Raw genomic sequence first — 20,318 nt, 5'->3', positions numbered from 1 at the left:
ACATATATTACTGCCTGTGCTTTTAAGTAATTTCTAGAAACTTTAAGATCCAATCCTGACTTCCCCTGCTGTGCTGTGTCCCAGAGGTTGATTCCTGAGACTGCATTTGTTAAGGTCATGTGCCCAATGGCTTCCAGGGAAATTTGGTTGATGGGAAGCACATGTGGGGGATTCGGAGGCAGGGAGAACACAGGGCACTCCTTTGCCTCCCTGCTCTGGGCATTGAGAGGGGTCTCTGGCAGAAATCCCTGTGGTTCTGCCTCCTTTTGGAAAGTGGTCCCTCTGTGGTAACAGCTCCTACTGAGCAGCCACCCTGGTTACAGCTCTTTCTGGGCGGCTCCTCCCACACCCACCACCTCTTCTTTTCGACCCGCCAGCCCCACAGGGGAGTAGCAGCAGGTTCCTGCAGCCGCTCTTCCCTGTATTGCCTCCTGGCACCTTCAGCTCTTCCCACCTCTGCAGCGAATTCCCTCCACGGCACCACTTGGCACGGGCTCTGCTTCCCTGACTGGACCCTGTGACGCGTGCGGGGCACCACAGGTCTCTGGAGAGCACTGTGTTTAGGAGTCTACAGACTCCAGAAAATGTACTTGGCAGATTCATGACTTCTTTACTGCCAGGGAAGGACTCGCTAAGGTTTTATTTGCCTGCCCACGCAGTACTATTTGCACGAGACGTGTGTTAGAGGGAAGGAGCACTGGATGGAGAATTAGAGGAGAGCTCACTATCCAGTCATGTGACCTCCACCAGTACCTTAGAGACAACCGAGCCTGGCCATTCGTGTCACAGAGGGATCAGAGTTCACCTGACCTGCTTGGCTGCCCATTAGGCTCAAACACAGAAGGGCATGAAAATATATTTTAGAAACTGACATAGTCCTTGAAAATCTAAATTATTACTATTATTGATGGGACACAGTCGGCTTTCATAGAACAAGAAGTGCTTTGCACTCAGCCCAATTTTGATTTCTCAGCCTGATTTGCACTAAATGTACCAACAAAGGAAAAGTGCACAGTCTCGTGCCTGGCACATCACGAGAGCCATGTGGGCCCCGGCTGTGACTTCTGTGCTGGGCCCTCCTCTACATCATGACGACTTGTCAGTTCACCAAGGACCATGCCGGGAGGCCCAGGCCAACTCACCGATGTCGAGGACCCTCTGCTTGGCCGTGTGCTGCCGGGAGTGCCAGTACTTCCAGTACTTCAGCTGCTCGTCTCGGTTTTTGTCTTCACTGAAGACCACCATCACCACGCTCTGCGGAGGGGGAAAAGGGACTTACTTGCTGTTCAGCACCTCGGCTGCTTTGCACGGTCTCCAGCTCAGAAAGCGTTTCTCTAATGTTGCTTTTCTGGCTTTACAGAAGCCCAGACAAGCTTGGTTACATGGCTGTTTTGTTCTAAAATGACTCTACTTTAAAAATGATTGGAAATGAGAACAGCACATAGGAAAAAAGAATCCTACATCATTTTTACCCTGAGTCATAAACAACCAGATTAACCAATTACCAGCAAATCTATTATTTTGTGAGGTGAGTAGGAATACTAACAAAATTTTTTTTCTTGTACTAAAAACAAGCATAGTTTTGAAATTCCTTATCTGTAAGCATAACATCTGGCACCATTTGTAAAGGAAGAAATATCTGTTTCTGGCCTAATTAAGTGCCAGAGGCTGAAATACTGGACTAAGGAGAGAGGTACTAAGGGAATGAGAAGAACACTGAAAGATGAATTCATATTGATGCATACAGAGGTAAGCAGCAGATATTTCATAGACCAAAAGATACCCGGTCAACTATGCTGTTTATTTCAATATAATGTGGCGTACTTTAAAAATGAGTTTGAGAAGCTAGTAAGAATCCCAAAACCCCTTTTGGTTCTCAATTATAAACAGCCTCATTAAGCTAAATACACATAAATTCACTGTCATTTAGACGATAAAGAAGGTACCAAAAACAAATAAACAAGCCCAAAGAACCCCTAAATGACAGTATAGGGATGTGCTCTCCCCTGTCACTCCATATCCAACATACTTCCTAGACATTTTCCTACGATTTCAGAAGACTATTTCATTGACTTAGATTCCGTCATAATTTCTCCTTTGTAGCATTTTAACACTTGTAGTCGTTTACTTAATTATTTACAATGATTCAGCCGATGGAAGCCAATGCCTTCCCATTGACTTCAAACTCAACGAGGCCAGGAGCAGTGTCCCCCGCCACAGTGGCCCTCGTGCTTTCTCTTCCACCTCATTTGGTACCTTGGAGGGGAACCTCGGGTGATGGGGGTAAACTCGGGCGTCCTGTGCTCCAGGCACACACCACAGCGAACCTCTCCTAGCCTGCTGAAGAGCCTAGGAAGAGGCAGCTATGGGTAAAACAAGGTGGGGTAGGCACCATGCACCCAGAAGCAAAAATCATCTTACAACGCGACAGGAAAGTCCTTCGGCCCCTGTTCAGAGCCCTGCTACGATTTTCCTTTTCAGTAGAGAGGGATTACTGGCTCCCTCCCTTGTTGGCAGAAGTGAGAATGCCAGATGCTGGCAGGCGTCCAGGGCACTTTCATTTCCCACAAATGGACTAACACTCATGAACGTGAAAACTCCTCCAAGTCACTCCTGGTAGGGATCGTCTCATGCCTCGCCCCTTGGCTCCTGAGTAAGCACTGGGCTGCAGAAGGCTTTTCAACAAAGTTGGAAAGGGTCCGGGGACACAGATGAATTGTACTCTCCTTTACAGAGAAGAAAGCAGTTGCAAATAAGTGGGAATATGTTCTGGCTTACAACTACTTACTTGAAAAATTAAAATCAATTGATTGAAAACAATAACAGCAGCTAGTAGCACACGGGCAATGAATGAAGCTGGAAAAATTCCTTGGGTAAGTCAGAAAGCATGTTCCAACCAGGTCCCTTCCCCGGGGTTTATTGGTTACTGATTAAAATGATAAACTACAAGCCAATAAGTTCTCTTGCCCCAACTCTCTGACATTTGTTCTCGAATTATTTATTTTGGAATTTTTTCCACGCCCTCCCCACAAGGCTACGAGGTAGCAATTGCATTCATCTGATCCCTCTGATTTACTGAAGACATGGGGCCCATACCCTGACTTTGCTGATGGGGTGTCGGAAGCATTTGTTGTCTCCAGTCTCACTGAGCGTTATGGCATAAAACTGTCCCTTGTTGAGGTAGGTCATGGGGCCCTCCCCCTGCTTCTGACGGAGAGATTTGGTGGCTTCCAGGGTGTACTGAAACGTGCCACTGTGAAGAGAAAACAAACAGTGGTCAGATTCACTCACTGGGACATTACTCCCTTCCTGATCAATTTCGCATTGAATACCATTTCGTATGAATATTAACCAATATTTACTCTATGTCAGAGACAAAACACAGCATATGGCAAAAGAGATGAGACCAGACCAAAGGTCACTGCTAGGACAATGTATGCAACATTCCCAGTAGTGGCCCATAAACCAGATGGTTTAGAGGGGACGAAAGTCCAGGACGCACCGGGCCAGAGGCACGAGGCCCTGCAAGAGCCTCTGTTAGGTCTTGGTTGGCAATAGGCAATGCCTGAAGCTGAAGAAGTTATAGAATTTGCCACTTTTATCCTAGCAGCAAACCAAATGTGTGAATGCTTTTATTCAATTCATGTGTACAGGGTGTCCCAAAAAATGTACACACACTGAATAATTATTAATTCCAATGGGTTAAATCTGAAAAGAAAGAAACATTGGAGTTAATAATTATTCAAAGTGTGTATACATTTTTTGGGATACCCTATATATAACCTCACCTTCATTTTGTCTAACCAAGATATTGCAAATCTATTCCACTTTTTAAAACTTCAAAATGTGAAAATCCAAATCTCAAACATTCATTACTAAAAATCTAGTTCCATAACAGGGAGTATTTTTTTATTTTGTGTTTTGTTTTTTAAGCCTGCCAAAGGACTTGTGAGAGGGTTGCTGCTCTAAATCGGGTGTGCAAACAATCATCCATGGACAGGTCCAGCTCACTGCCTATTTTTGCCAATAAAGTTTTATTGGGACACAGCTACATTCATTCATTTATTGAATGTGTATGGCTACTTGTCTATGGCTGTTTTCACACTGCGTAACAGAATTGAGTGGTTGTGACTGCAGAGCCCACCAAATCTAAAATATTTACTATACAGCCCATTACAGAAAAAGTTTGTAAATTCTTGCTCTAAATGATTTCCCTAATATTTTAAAAATATAATTTAACTTAAAAAACAAAAGCACTCATTTCCCCAACTCTGAAGAAAATATCAATTGTTTAAAATGAGCAGTAGCAGGTATGAATCATACTCTTTTTAAACATGCTCATTCAGGAATATTTATTTCTGCTACACTGCAGGATGGCACAAAGTGATGATCCAGTAATGAAAACTGAATGTATTTTCTGACTCATCAGAATCTCTTCATTAAGTCTACATATTTTTTAGCTCTTAAAATGGCCTACTTACAGGATTATGGGGGACTCTTGCTTTCTATGTTTAATATTTTTGCAATGTTTGACTTTTTTAAACTTTTATAATGAGAAAAAAATTTGAAGGACAGAATAATATTCCTCTTACATGATAAAAATCTTAGGCTTAAGCTGATCAACTAAACAAATTCCAAAATATGTGTCTTAGAACAAGGTGGGAAATAAATCATTCAAGACAGAATCAATTCCACTGTCATTTTTTCTGGAAAAAGCAATTTCAATATAGTCACTGAATCATAAAATTTGAGACCTGGACAGGATATTAAGAATTGCCTAGACCAGTAGCTTGCAACTTGTCTAGGGTGCAGACTGCTTAAAAAACAAGAAGCTGTGAACCCTCTTCCCAGAAAAAAGCAAATATGAACATAAATGGTTTTGAATATAATTGCAGGGGGTTTGTGTCCCCCAAGCCTATTCATAACAAAGGATAGGAACCACCTTCCTCATTCCACAGCTGAGCAGGAGCTGAGAAACTTGCTAGCTACATCAGACAATGACAGCCACAGAAATAAACCAGGTCAAGGGACTAGTAGGTCAACGCTTCAGTGCTCTTCTCACTGACCCGACAGCTGATTACATCATAAACTGGATTTATAACATGCAAATTATATATGTATTTCCACATCTTAAAAGGCGATTTAGAACTCTAGTCTTCCCTCCCCTTCCTTCCCCACTCCACCAAATCCTGACTAGGATGACCTGGGGAGGTAACGGGGAGCCTAATATTGGAGCAAGAGCCTGAAGGACCAGGAGGATGTCAAGTGGAAACAGAAACTAGAAGAGGGCAACATATGTAAAAGCAGAGGGGTAAGAAATACAGTGAGAAACAAAGAATTTGTGTTTAACTCTATCTGAAATGGTGAAATCACTGGTATGTTTTGTAAATGTGAGAGATGAATTCATTTCTTGCCATTCTCTCCTGTCTCTCATGATCACAACCAAGGTCTTTGAACATCTGGCCCCTAGAATATTCTCAATTCTCCTTTTTTTTCTGGTAAACTCCTGATGCTAATGCTTCAAGATCCAACTCTAATCCCACTTCCTGTGACTCTTTGCCTCCCATCCCAAGCCCAACCCATGCACTCCCCCACATACTATAGGTCCTCTCAGCTTTCTGTTTATATATCTCTATAGCAGGATTCATCACTTAGCAAATGTATTGCAATTTGTCCATCACCAATTTTGTCTCCTCCAAAAGTCAAAGGGTCTTTTGTAAGGAGAGGTTACATCTTATCCCTAATCCCTATCGCATTGCTGGTACACGGGAGGCACTGGAGTGTGGACTGGCTGGTAGATACATACAAAGTAGAACAAAGGGGGAAAGCAAGTGTTGTCAGGGACATCAGTTATATTGCAATAGTTCAGGAGAAAATGAACAAGATTGTGTTGGAAGGGGCAGGACAGGTAGAATTGAACATTCAGCACTGGGCAAGGGCTGTGAAAGTGCTGCAGGGGGGCAGGCAGACCTTCACACCTCCAGAGTAGAGGCCTGGAGGATGGTTACATCATTAGCCACAACAGGAAATAAAAGCAGAAGACCAGATGAAAAGAAGTGAAGGAAGGAGAGAAGAGAGAAAGGACAGAGTTCCATTATGCACATGCTGGCTTGGAGACACACAAGTCCAGAGGAATACCTAAGAAAGGATATCTAGTCAACAGAAGGACACAGCCAAGGTAGAGGCCTCAGAAAATTGATCAAGCCAGCCCGGCCGGGTGTGGCTCAGCAGTTGAGCGTAGACCTAGGATCCAGGCAATTGGAGTTCAATTCCCAGTCGGGGCACATGCCCGGGTTGCAGGCTCGATCCCCAATGACTCTCTCATCATTGATGTTTCTGTCTCTCTCTCTCCCTCTCCTTTCCTCTCTCTGAAATCAATAAAGATATATTTAAAAAAAAAAAAAAATTTGATCAAGCCTGGACATAGTCATCCAGAAGTCATTTGTATAGAGAAAAGAATTGAGCACAACGAAAATCAGAGTGTTCAACAAAAGTATACAGAGAAAAAAGGTTAAAAAGTATAACTTGGGGGTACACTGAAAGGCTCATCAGTTCATCAGTTTCAAGGGGCAGCTCCCGGTAACCTACCTTGATGTCTGGTCATACATGTATTCCTCAGCCCCGACTGAAGCACTCCGAAATTTCTACAAAATTTCAAAGTTATAGAAATTAAAACAAAGAAGTGAGTCATTATTACAAATAAAAAAAATGTGATAAATGTATTCAGTCTGTTTTATCCTCACTTTAAAAAGGAAAATTATATATTTTTTGGTATTACATTTTTAACTACAGTGAAAATAGCTACCACTTGTGCACAGACTCACATTTCGCCTGCACAGTGGAAACTACACTCAACAAAAAGCAGTTGTACTTCGTGTATTACTCGCATGTCTGCAGGTGTTCTGAAAGTGTTTGCAGGCGCTGGAAACTGTTTCCTCAAACAGATAAAATATCTCTTCCATTTTCTATTCTTTCTAGTGCTCATTCCAAGGCACAGATTGTGAGTTACTGGAACACTAATTCACATTATAGCATGAGAATTATAGTAGAGTGGTTTGGAGCATAGTGTCCAGAGCGAGACTATCTAGGGTCAAGTTCTAGCTCTTTTGCCTGCTATCTATGTAAACTGAGGCAAGTGCCATATTTTCTCCATCTGTATAATGCCTACTTACAGTAGTTAAAAGGATTAAATGTGCAAATAAAGTATCAAGAACAGTGCCTGGTACACAGTAAGAATTATACAGTGGAACCTCGGTTCTCAAACTTAATTCATTCCAGAAGGCTGTTTGAGAAGCAATCTGTTTGAAAACCAAATCATTTTTCCCATTAGAAATAATGTAAATTGAATTAATTCATTCCAGACCCCCAAATGGTTCCCTGTTTTAACCTTTCCTATATAAAGTACATGTCTAATGTACTGTTTAATCTATAAACAAACACTTCTTTTCTTAAATTTATCGAACCACCCCCTACTAGCCTTAAACGAGTCACTTTCAGCACACATTCCAGGGGTGAGTTTCAGGAGGTCAGCATGTGGCATCTTGGTTTTCCACATATCACTGCTTCCCAAATGCTGTCCGGCTAACTGCTTTATCCAAATCAACAACAGTCTGCACTCTTCAGTTGCCTGTGACCATTGTTTCTTTCATACCCTTAGCAACATCAGCATTCTTGATGGCTGCTTTACAGTTTAAAATTGTGTTAACCGTCCATTTCATCAGCAACAACAACAAAAACCACAAAAATATTCACAGCACAATTTCCTGAGATGTTAACAACATAAGGTTTAGCGGTAAACTGACTTGCATTCTCTTCTTTGTTTGTGGCCAGGTAGAGAGCTGCAGTTTTGTTCCACAATCAAGACATTTTTCCATGAACAACTTGGTCAAAACCAAATTGTTCGAGATGGGAGATGTTCAAGAACCGAGGTCTGAATGTCTATGTGCATTAAGTTCTATTACACAGTAATAGCTTGCCATATTCAAGCCCTTCTCTAAGATATGCATTATCACCATATTGTAAGAGAAAGTTTTGGGGGAAACTCTAAGCGTTAGTATTACATGTAAAGAGCTTGAGTCCAGAGACATTCAACTGTTGTATATTTAGACACACACACACACACACACACACACACACACACACAAAATGAACCAGTCTCTAATAGCAAATGAAACCTGCTCATTCAACAAGGGTCCTAGACATTTTAATAGTATCCCTAAAAGAAGTACTAGATTTTGGACAGATTTTCCTTAGTGAAATTTACTTGGTGAAGTTACTGAGCTCACCTAATTTCCTAACTTGTTGGCAATGCCACAGCTAAAGATCACAATAGAACATTCCATTTAACTCACATCAGATTGAAATACAACAAGCAATGTAAACACCGATTTCCAAGACTAGGAGAGCAGCTAAAATATCCCACGTGTTCCAAATTCAGTGGGAATAATCTTCACATTTAGTTTCTGGTAAGTTATTTTCTCATGCACCTAAAATAAAACCTCAAATACAATAGCTTCCTTTCACGAGCCTCTTTATCTACAACACAAACACAACTGATAACACATCCCCCAAATAGCATGATGGTTCCGTTGACATTGGACCACGTCCACGGGCTCTTCTGTGACTAATGGAATATTTCTACACCATGTAAGAAAAACATCAGTGGCAGCCCTTCAGTGAAAAAGCATGTACTTCATATTCCCAGGTGGAGTAATCTGCTTTTCCTAAGGAAGCAGCCCTGGCTGCTTAAGGACAAATCAAATATTCAATAGGACATTAACTTTAAGACAATTTTTTCCATTATAAGGATATTGAAAGTTTGATTATAAAGCTACCAGGACCCAAGAAATAGAATGGCTCTTAAGGGCGGGAAGTTTACCAAGTCTCACTCTGCTCATTCCCTGATTTCACAAAATACACAGCAGGCACTCAGGAAAGGTCGGTGCCAGGAATGGAAGGGCTGCTGGTGCAACTTGTCTACCCTGACTTTCTACCAACCCTGCAGAGAGCTAGTCCCTTTTGTTCCTCTTCTCCTTGTCTGAAAGATAAAAAATAACTAATGACATAGATAAAGGACACTTACATAAAACACACACACACACACACACACACACACACACACACACAAATTCTTTCTCGAGTATTCAGACAGGTTCGTAGAGCGTTATATTGTTAATAAAAAAATTGTGCAGACGACAACTTTAGCTACCATTTGGAAGGTTACAAACTAGAAGAGGTCAAGGTAAAAACTTTAAAAAGTAGGAAGTTTCCACACAAAAATCTCTTCATTCCCTACGAATATTTAATTTTAAGGCCAACACTAAAACAAACCAAGGGATCTGTCCTCTAAGCGTCAAACAAATATTCCTCCACACACCTAAACCACCGGTTTATTAAAACCTGTTCATGCCTGGCTGGCGTGGCTCAGCGGTTGAGCATCGCCCTAGGATCCAGGAGCTCAGGGTTCGATTCCCGGTCAGGGCACATGCCCGGGTTGCGGGCTCGATCCCCAGTTGGGGGCGTGCAGGAGGCAGCCGATCAGTGACTCTCTCATCATTGATGTTTCTCTCTCTCTCCCTTCCTCTCTCTGAAATCAATAAAGACACATATTTTTTGAAAAAATGCCCATAATGAAATATACAAACACATTTTTTAAAACAGCCGCAGACCCACAGTTTCATCCACTCATCCCACTTAAAAAGCACGTCGAGAACAAACGTTTGCCCGGGGCCGTGGGTCAGGTTCTGGCTGCTGCGGGCAGGGCGGGGACTCACCTCGGGCGCCCCGTCCTTGAAGCCCTCGCTGTAGGTGCTGTCCGGGGTGCTGCGCTGGTCGTCCTTGGGGTAGGCGCTATGGCCGGCCACGGGGGGCGCGCCGTACTGGGCCTGCTCGAAGATGACCACACGCTGCTCCTCGCCCTCGCCCCGGGGGTAGTGCACGGGTGGGGCCATGAAAACCGGCGTGAAGTCTTCGGCTTTCACCACCGTGATCCCTGACACAGGGATGATGGCCGGGCTCTCGGGGACGGTGGCGCTGTACTGTTCCCGTTTTGAGCTCTCCAGCGGGTCTTGGTTTAGGGACAGGTTCACTGGGACAGTCTTGAGGACCTGGACTCGGTTCTCTCCTCCACTCAAAGCGCTCTGGGCTTCACCGGTGCCAAGACAGTTTCTGTGTTTAATTTAAACCCGCCCCACAGTAGGACAGAATTAGAAAAGTCACCATTTTGCAACTCTTGATAAAATAACTGATGCAGACGATAGTCAGGGGAAGCGAATGTATAGCAACCAGGGGAAAGGTTGATGGTGAGCTTTACAAGGCGATGTGGTGGACCCCAAGGAGGACAGCCACACGTGTGCCTCACAGGATCATGCAATCGGCCCCACCTAGAAAGTGCTATTACCAAAAAAAACCCCACCTTAAATCTAAGCAAGGCTTTACATCCAACCTCCAGCTCTCGGGAAATCCAGGAGCTGGGAGAAAGACTTAGACAACTTCACACAGAAGCTGTCAGATAGGCCAGAACGCAGCCCAGCTCACTGACCTGGTTTCTTCAGTAAGAGAGAGGCATGGCAAAGGAAGGGTGCGAGGCCTGTTCTAGACTAAGAGAAATCTGAACAATCTAATAGGATGAGTAGGTCTTGCTTGGATCCTGATCTGAACAAACCTAAGGGGCATTCACGAAGCAATGGGATTTCTGAGGCAGCGACTATGGACTGGGAGTTAGGTGGTATTAAGGAAACGTGTCCATTTAGTTAGGTGTGATAAGGATTTGAGATTATGTAATAAAATATCTGGGGATTTTTCTAGATATACAAATCAGAATAGTTAAGGGAAAATGACATGACTCATTTTAAATACTATTACAATTGAAAAAAAGAAGCGGAGGGAAAGGGAAAAGGTAGAGATTAAGCGAGTGTGGGAATGTTATCACTGCTGAATCTAGAGGGTGGAAGGAATATTTGGCGGGCATTATACTATCCTCTTTACTTCTGTATATGTTTGAAACTTTCAAAAGAAAACATTTTAAAATATTTTTTTTTAAAAAAGGCAAGAGGAAAACTCCTCTATGCTAATTTGGGGCGGGGGGTGGGGTAGTTTTCACTTTTCTGTGGGCCAAACTAAAATTCGGAAATTGTAGGAAAAGTAAGAAGTGAGAATTTATCATTAAAATATTTTCTCTACAGTAAGAAATAACATGAGCTCACTCACAGCCTTAGCATTGAATTACGTTCGGGGCTTAAGGAAGTGGCATAACTGGACTTACATAAAACCAGATCTCTCTGATCTTAGACCTGCTGGCTGGTACAAAGAGAAAGGAGAGGGCTTAGGAAATTAATTCTTGCCAGGCTAGGATGAAATATTTTCATTTATACTAAAGGATTCTGGGAGTGAGCAGAAGCAAAGAGGGCCTCGTTAATGGGAGATTGTTGATAGCAAACTGATTTCATTAGCAAAGTCCCTGCGGTCGGTAAAATTTGAGGCCACCTCTCATTTATTGATTTGTCTGATTGATATACAGAGAAAACATGTCTTGCATGAAGCCCTGTCTCTCCGATGTCTGCTTTTTTAAAAAACTAGCATGTTCTGTGCAGGGCTTACCGGCATCTCTCACAGAGAGAAATATTCTAATAAAATCAGTTCTTCCAAGAATTGCACTCTCTTGGCTCCTCTCTACAAAGGAAGCCCATTAGCTTCTGAGCTTGCCTAACTCTGAGGCAGGACTTGGTATTTCAGCTTTGATTTTTCAGATAAAACTTCAAAGTGAAGCTTGAGGAAAGAATGGCTCCCCCAAGCACAGCCAACAGAAAAATATCTAAACGTCTCTGAGTCTGCCACAGATCTGTAGGAATCGCTCTAGAAAATAATCCTCTAAAGAATAAAATCGCAAGTCTGAAAACATTCTGGCTTGAAGTAATAACCTGCTTTCACGGCCAGATCAAGCAGTGAATCTATATATAGGACTCATTGAAAATTAAGAAATTATGTTTAATCTGAATCCAGTTCGCTGGAGGATGCCAAAACCCAGACCACCCATTTGTATCAGTATTTCCTAAACCCCATTATTTAGAACATTTGCATGGAATGTTAATAGATGTTCCTCAAAGAAAGGAGCCCATGATAAAATCAGTATTAAAACAAAATAACAAAAGCATTGCCATAACAAGACCACCATGCTGGGTCACAAACACCCTGAACATGGTAAAGGCCCCCAGGCGTTCCTTCACCTGTTTAACTATAACCCAGAATTTTTGAAACTCATGTTACCCCGGACCCTTTTGTGGAGATTAACTATTAATACTTGTGGATAATGTCCTGCCAGTTGGGTTTAGAAGTGTTGGTCTACATTTATTAGCTACCAAAGCAATTACCCAGTTTCCACTCCTCTGGGCTCTCAACTAGTGCAGTTTAATGGCTTTGCTAGAATATTCCAGGTTAAGCAACTCCTCTATAGTAAAAAGCCCGTTGGAGTCCAAATTTCTTAATTCTTTAATTCATGTCAAACAACTGAATTCTACACAAGAAACAAGTCAAAAGATCTTTGCTGTTCTTATAAATAAGCAAACTATATAGCTGTATGAATCTAGGGGAATCATTATTATGTGACAAGGGAGTAACAGACCCAGCACCATCCTATAAAGGGTAGCCAGGTCTCCGCAGAACAGCACTGGCTTTAGAAGCTGATGCTGGAGAACTTCGGAAAGACGTCTAAAGAAATGGATCATCAGAACAAAGTAAGAATTAGTGTGAGATACCAACTCACCGGCAATATAATTTAAAATTGAACCAAAAATTATGAGAAAAATGCAAGGCTAAGAATGGTGCATTCAATATACTTCTAAAAATTTTTGGATTCTGTCATTGAAAGTCCATTTTCCAAAGAAGAACCTTCTGTATACAGTTATAATGACATCATGTTAGCACAGGGCACCTTAATTCATGAATGCACCGCAGATCAAATGATATCCTTCCAAATTACATTGAACAGGAATCCACTAAGTCATAATTAGTCTAAACAAGGTGGTTTTGTCTACCTCACTGCCAGCTTTTTCTAAAGGTGCTTCATTAAAATCACAAAAATAACCATTAAAATACAGTAAGCACCTGCCACTCTTTCAGGTGATCTAAAAGATGCCTTAACAAAACATGGCTTCTTTTGTCTATTGTGATACAGGCAGAGTACACATCTGAGACTCAAGTTCTCCCTGATCCCTCCAGGATTGCTGGTGTAGGACTTAGCAGACAGCATAGTCTTAGCTTAATGAATAGTGGCTAAATGGAGGGAAAGTTACAGAACCTGAAGAGTGGCAGCTTCCTTCCCCTTGTTATCACTACTACCAACCAGGGCCCAGGGCCCCAAGGCAGCGGGGAGCATCAGAAGATCCCTGTGGACCTGAAAATCAGAAGCAGGGGTGTACCTTGGAGGCGATGCACAGCCTAAGGCTGAGGGCCGGTGGGGTGGCCCCCCACTGCTAGACATATAATACAATCATAATGTCACAAGCAGTTCCTATCAAGGCCAGGCAAGATTCTGACATATGCGCTGGCAGGGGATTTCATTTCTCTTGGCTTCGCATTTCCATTTGAAAAAACCTGCAATAGAAAAACACTGCGGCCTCTCCATCCCTCTTCAGGGGAAGAGATGTATTAGGCGAGTTGGGAAGATGTAGCTGAGCAAGGTGGTTCAGTCCCTTCTAGTTTCCTCTTTATGTCTGAATCATCTTGGCCAAAGAGAGGGGACAGTCCAGTCACCCCTGGCATACCATAAGTGGTCTGTCCCTGCAGGGAGGCCTGAAGTCAGGCCTGGGACTAGATGAATTAGGGTATCTAAGGCAGGACTGAAATGATACAAACTGCAGATTCAAAATCACATTCTCTAACTGCCTTCATTAGAAATAAAACTGATATTTTTTTCCTTTTTAATTTCAACCTGTATCTTGATTTTCAATTGGTTCTTATTTCAAGATTGCACAAAAGGAGTATTACATGATGATCTCCTAACATCTTTCCTGCCCCTGCCCCCTGACAGTGTCCACGGCTCCCCCAGAGCCTCATCCTCTCCCTCATCAAAAGCAAGCTCCACGTGTCCTGTCCCCTCAACGGCCTGATCACAGTTACACAGCTGTGGGATTGACAGAAAACTCACCCCACAGTGGGCTATCTTGCCAGCAGATCACCTGTAACTATGGGAATTTTCAGCCTCCTCAGAATAGGGCAGGTATATCAAGAGCCTGCTGGTGACTCTTTGGATGCACAACTGAAAAATGCAATTTTGGCTCCCTACTGAAAGATTGAGTTTTGGTCCAGCCTCCAAAAGACAGACAGAGGAGGCTATGCCTCTTGACCCCATCTCCTCTCAAGAACAAAAATTATAATTTAATACTGTTGTTTTTTAAAAACAAACAAAAAAACATAGAACAAGAGTTTTTTGGAAGCCAGGCATAAGAAGTACCTTTTGTCCTGATCTTCTTGGCTGTCACTTGCTTTGCTCACAGACAGCAGCCTCTTGTCTCGAGGAACCTGGAAACATCAGAAACCACCAGTCAGACTTGCATAAGTGCCACTGTGACCATGTGCAGAGCTCGACGCCAGCAGAAGCAAAAAACTGAAATGGAACACTCTCTAGAAGAAGGTGGCAGATCTGCTACAGCCAGGAGATGGTTAAAGGTTGAATGGGTGCAAGAACAGTGGGCCAGACACAGGGGGGTGATGCTAAAAGGAGGGGCACGGCCATCATGATCCTGCTGGGCACTGCTGACATGGGCAACTCTCCTGGACCTGAACCACTCTTGAGCCCTCCCCACATTGGGAGCAGATGGGGGAAAGGAACATGATAAATGAAGGATGAATCTGGACATCTGTGCCCCAGAGCAGTCAGAAAACATCTTAGAGTTACAACAAGCATCCTGTTAAGGAAGAGGGACTGACCCTCTACTCTGATGAGGGGCTGCAGGTGCTGACATGAAGGGAGCAATCTGGGCCCTGTCCGGTGAGGGAGCAGCATCTGAATACCTGGACCACCCTTTACCCATCCTCTCTACATAGTTCAAGGACTTGCTTCCAGTTTTTCTTCTAACACACTTTTATTGTCTTCACCAGCATAATGGCAATACATTGCCTGAAACATGATTGAAAAAGCACTGCTTGTGAGAAGGGGCAGCCCACCAGCAGAGTTTCTGGTCATCTATCTAATCACCCCACTGCAGCTCTGACTGTTTGCATTTCTCTGCCAGAGTCTTCAAACATGGAAATCGTAGGTTTGGATTTGTTTGGTTAGCTGGATAATTTGGGGGGTTTTGTTTTGTTTTGTTCTTGCTAGATTTTGAGATCTTCCTTCTAGCCAAACTCCGCTGCATCTAAGATGCAGTCTTCACTATTTTGACATAAACGAGCATTTTCGAGAGGCGTTTCTCTTCTGAATTCCCCTAGCAATTCTTTGTTTCCGCTCACCTGAATATACAGTGGTACCTTGGTTTTTGAATGTCTCTGTCGGCAAACATTTCAGTTTACGAACACTGTAAACCTGGGAGTAAATGCTTCAGTTTTCGAACACGCCTCAGAAGTCAAATGTGCCCTGCAAGATCCTGAGGACTAGCTGTCGGCTGTTGATCCCTCGGTTTCCGAACGTTTCAGAACTCAAACGGTCTTCCAGAACGGATTACGTTAAAAAACCAAGGGACCACTGTATATGCAAGCCCAGTGGGCTGGACTAGGGAGACAACAGAGCAGTGTGGCTGAGAGTCAAGTCCTCGACCGGAATATCTGGATTTGATTCCCAGCTCTACTGCTAACTAAACTCTGCCTCACTTCCTTATCTGTAAAACAGGCTTAATGGTAGTTTTATACCTCACAGGGTTTTTAGTAAAATTAAATGAGTTAATTTTTTTTAAAGCATATAGATTGTATGGTACTTTACAAGTATTTGTTAAAAAAAAATAAGATAAATCAATTATAAGTCCATTCACATGTCAATGTTGAGTCTACATACAATGCTCTGGGCATTGCTAAGTGCTGGATAGAAATGAGATTAATAAAACATTGCTCCTCTCATCTACTAAAGATCACATACAAGCACAGAAGTTCAATGCCCAGCACACCCATGTTCATAGTATTATTATTCACAAATAGCCAAAAGGGTTTTTTCCAAAATATTTAGTATCTATCAAAACAACCGGAGACAGGTAGGGTTGTAACAATATTAGGTTTTGGAAATGCCACAAAAGTCTACCCGAAAAGCATACATTGAAATATTCCTTGTAAAACTGAAAAGTCTAGAACCCCTGAATGTTTCTTATAAAATGGAAATCTAAGAGCAGCCTAAATGCCCAACAGCTGAGCAAGCCCTACATTATAATACAGCTACCCAGGGTAATATTCTTCAGTCACTAAAAATAATAATCATAAAGTGAAAGTATCTGCAATATGGCATGAAATAGGAATTACATGTAAATAATATGTATGCATGTGAACGGAGAACACAGAAGTAATTATCCCAAATGAAAAGGTTCCCTGGTGGGTGGGTCGTTGCCCCTCATCGATGGGAAACCAGGGAGGCAATGAGAACAGGAGGGGCTGGAGTCCACAGGAGGGGAAACGCTTCTTGGGCTCTGGCCTGGGATAAAGATTCTGTGCCTTCGTCCCCCCACTGAGGGGAGGCCCTGGGGGCAGGAAGGGGAGGGGGGTGGGCTGCAGGTGTACCTTGTAGTAGTCGTACAGCAGGCCCAGCGCAGCAGCGCTGTCCTCATCGCCATTAATGCTCATCATCGCCTTGGTGGCCGCCGTCAGGGGATTCTCCAGATACGACTTCCAGGCTTCATCCTCACTGGTGTAGGCTCTTCGGGTATTGAACGGAGGGTCACTGGGCATGGGCACTAAGGCCACCAGTCGTTTATTACTGTAAAAGTGAGAGAAATGTGAGGTTCATCATCAGAGACATATTCCTCTTCCCATTAATAACATATGCATTTTATTTTATTATTCTTCATTACCGAATATGAAAATGAAACCCTGCGAGGAAGCAGGTTTTGTTTCATTCTCTGAATTCTAATTAGAAATATGTGCAATACGTAAATGCAATCACGTTAATGATTATTAAAAACTGTCGTATCTCGTTTAATCTACATTTGAAATTGCTGCAGTACTGGAGGCTAATCTGAGTCTTAATTAAAACAGGCAGAATAAGCTACTCTGCAAACAAGAGTTGCAGATACGCTGCATGATAAGGAAAAGAAGCGAAGTGATAAGACAGGGTGGCCCCAGAATCCCAATCTGTTTAAATGACATAGGAGCTACGGGGTACAAAAGCCACCGTGGAGAGTGAGGAGTGCGTCCAGAGAACTGTCAGCAGAGACTTCAGGAGAGGATGGGCAGAAAGGGGCTGGAGGAATCACTTATTAACCCTAACCAAGCCACACTGGGGGAAAGCAGCAACTGGCAAATGCGGCAATTTCTTAAGGAGAATGCAAATAATGACAGAAATATCCAAGGACCATGACAGTCCTCAGCAGCTCTCCTGGGTCAGGACCCAGCTGTCAAGTAAAGGCACCGAGAGAGGCCTTGGCACTAACCCCCTGGCCCGCTTTCACCTGTTCACTGAAATAGAAACAAAATGGAACAGTGAGACATTGTATTTCCGTAACACCTATGTCCACTCACAGTAACACAGCAGGGGCGAGCGACGGGACTGGTGAAGGCAACCCCTGTACTAATCAATGGAAACTGCGACACTGGCTAATTTCCAAAAGTTTAGCAGGAAGTGCCAAGGTGAAGGATAAGAGCCAACTCTTTTTTTTTTTTTTTTTTCCCCAATATGTTTTTTATTGATTTCAGAGAGAGGAAGGGAGAGAGGGTGAGAGAGAGAAACATCAATGATGAGAGAGTCATTGATCGGCTGCCTCCTGCACACTCTTTACTGGGGATCGAGCCCGAAACCCTGGCATGTGCCCTGACAGGGAATTGAACCATGACTTCCAGGTTCATGGGTTGACGTAAGAGCCACCAACTGATCTATGCTACGTAGTGTCCTGATTCACTGGAGAGATTTTTCCTTGAGTCTATCTTCTCAAAGTCCCTCCTCCCTCCTGCTGAGCTTCCTGGATTGCTGATTTCATCTGTTCCCAGCACAAATGTTCCCTCATAAATTTAGATTAATCAGCTTTTCCCCTATATGACATGGTTGATGAGTCCTTGCATGATCAATGGAAAGAAATATTCTGGGAAAGCACAACTTCCCTTGTTGTTTCTTTTAATATTTTTGATGGCCAAAGGAGACTTTTATGCTCTTCCCTTTAACTGCGTAATGACTTTGGTATTTTTTCTTCACAGATTATAATCTCTCTGGTACAAAGCACTGTTGAGTAAAGCTTGGTTTTATAACAACAGAATAATCTCTCTGGATAGTGAGCAGAAATACAGATCTGTTAAAAAAAAAAAAAAAAAGGAAAGTTTCACAGAACTGCTTTTGTGAAAGTTTGGAACAACTTATGTAGTTGATTTCATCATTGTGATCAACTTTTTCAATATCTTTTGTGTAGCTTTAGGTATATTAGGTTCTGCGTAGTCTCGAACACAGAACTGTAAAGAGCAACTATAGCCCTGGCCGGTGTGGCTTAGTGGGTTGAGCACTGTCCCATTCATTAAAAGGTTGCCAGTTAAATCCATGTTTCTCTCTCTCTCTCCCCCTCCCTTCCTCTCTCTCTAGAATCAATAAAAACTTTTTTTTTTTTTAAAGAGCGACTCTAAACTTGGTCTCTGGTCCTTCTCTGAAGAAGAGTCTAGATTAACACCTGAGCATTCACAGCAAGGCTAAGGCTGTGTTAGATCACACATATATATTTTTTTCTCATTTGTTTTCTTTAATCCACTACTTCATTTTGTGTATATTGGGAGAACAGTTGAGAGATGAGTCATCGGCTTTAGTAGTCAAAGAGGTGGAGCAGACATGTGACTAAGATCACAACGAACAAGTCAAGAAAAGCTCCAGATCACTGTCAGAGACAACCTACCACCCCCTACCCCCAGCATTAATAAGAGTCTAATGCAGGAATGCTTTGCTGGAGAGAGGCATATGAAACTTAGCACACAGTGTCTTTACCTCCTAAAATGTGTGTAGTGATAGCCAACAAATCCAGACATAAATCCATTACACTTGGGATCACAAAACAAAAATGAGGAGAGTGAAATGTTGACACAAATGATCACTTGCAATCCATTCCTCACTATCCATTTCTTTCACGACTCCTTGGAGGGCATTGGTTTTGTTTATTTGTTTGGGGGTGTTTTTTTCTTAATCTAGGGGGAGGATGGTTTTGGAGTTGAATAAATTCAGTTTTAGTCTCAGTTCTGTCCTAGGAGACCCCCAATGATACCTCCTAGAGTTTCCCCTCTCACATTTTTCCAGAATTGCCTCAGATGACCAATAGCATATGGCAAAAGTGGCAGTATGACACTTCCAGAATTAGGCAATAAAGTCTGCGGCTTCCAAATTGGTAAATCTCAATCTCTCTCTGCCTCTGCCTCTACCCTCCACCCTCTACCTCTATCTCTATCTCTCTTTCTCCAGAAAAAGCAAACTGACATATTGTGGGGAGGAACTGAAGCCTTGACCAACAGCTAATGAGGACCTGAGGACTGTCAACAACCACGAGTGAGCTCCGGAGAGTCTCCGGAGTCAAGGCTTAAACCAATCACAGCCCCAGGTGAGAACCTAACTACAACCTCCTGAGAGACCCTGAGCCAGAACCGAGCAGCTAAATTGCTCTCAGATTCCTAACTATCAGAAACTGTAAGACAATACATATTTGCTGGTTTTGCTGCTCTGTTTTGAGATATATTACACAGCAGTAGATAATTAATAGTCCCCTAGTAATTTTCCCTGCTTTTACCATCCTTCCCTCCAGTCTATTCTCAACAGCACAGCATCTAGAGAAATCCCATTAAAACACAAACCACATCCTATCACTCCAGGCTCCACCCTGCCGTGACTCCTCATTTCCCTCAGAATAGAAGTTAAAGTCCTTCCGATGGTCCGCCAGCCCCGACGGGCTCTCACCTCCCTTCCTTCTCTGCCCTCCTCTCCCAGCACTTGCCTAGTTACTCATTCTGATCCTGCTACACTGATACCACATCTCTACCCGAGGGCCTTGGCTCCAGCTGTCTCACCTTCTTGGAATGTTCTTCCCCGCAAATACCGAGGCTAAGTCTTATTTCCTCCAAGTCAAATCTCATCACAAAGAAACTTATCCTGACCATCCTATTTAATGTAGTGGCCTGCCTCCACCCATCCTGGACTTTCCAATCCCTCTAGAACTTTCTAGCTCCAT

The 20,318-nt window shown here is 43.0% G+C and overlaps 1 protein-coding gene across 4 annotated transcripts in view; it reads right to left on the bottom strand.

The window, feature by feature from the left end:
- Positions 1–20,318, bottom strand: part of GRHL2 (grainyhead like transcription factor 2) — a 100,472-nt gene that overhangs the window by 51,102 nt on the left and 29,052 nt on the right. For all 4 annotated transcript variants that reach the window (XM_081116992.1, XM_081116995.1, XM_081116993.1 and 1 more), the window contains exons 2-7: positions 16,696–16,891; positions 14,450–14,517; positions 9,774–10,167; positions 6,589–6,644; positions 3,097–3,253; positions 1,143–1,254 (exon numbers count right to left, since the gene is read on the bottom strand). In XM_081116992.1, the coding sequence (XP_080973118.1) occupies positions 1,143–1,254; positions 3,097–3,253; positions 6,589–6,644; positions 9,774–10,167; positions 14,450–14,517; positions 16,696–16,891 (983 nt within the window). The remainder of the gene's footprint in view (positions 1–1,142; positions 1,255–3,096; positions 3,254–6,588; positions 6,645–9,773; positions 10,168–14,449; positions 14,518–16,695; positions 16,892–20,318) is intronic.

Source organism: Miniopterus schreibersii (genome assembly GCF_964146895.1).
Source record: "Miniopterus schreibersii genome assembly, chromosome: 17".
NCBI lineage: Eukaryota > Metazoa > Chordata > Mammalia > Chiroptera > Miniopteridae > Miniopterus > Miniopterus schreibersii.
The sequence above is the reverse complement of the archived record's forward strand: the minus strand, read 5'-3'. Positions and strand labels throughout refer to the sequence as shown.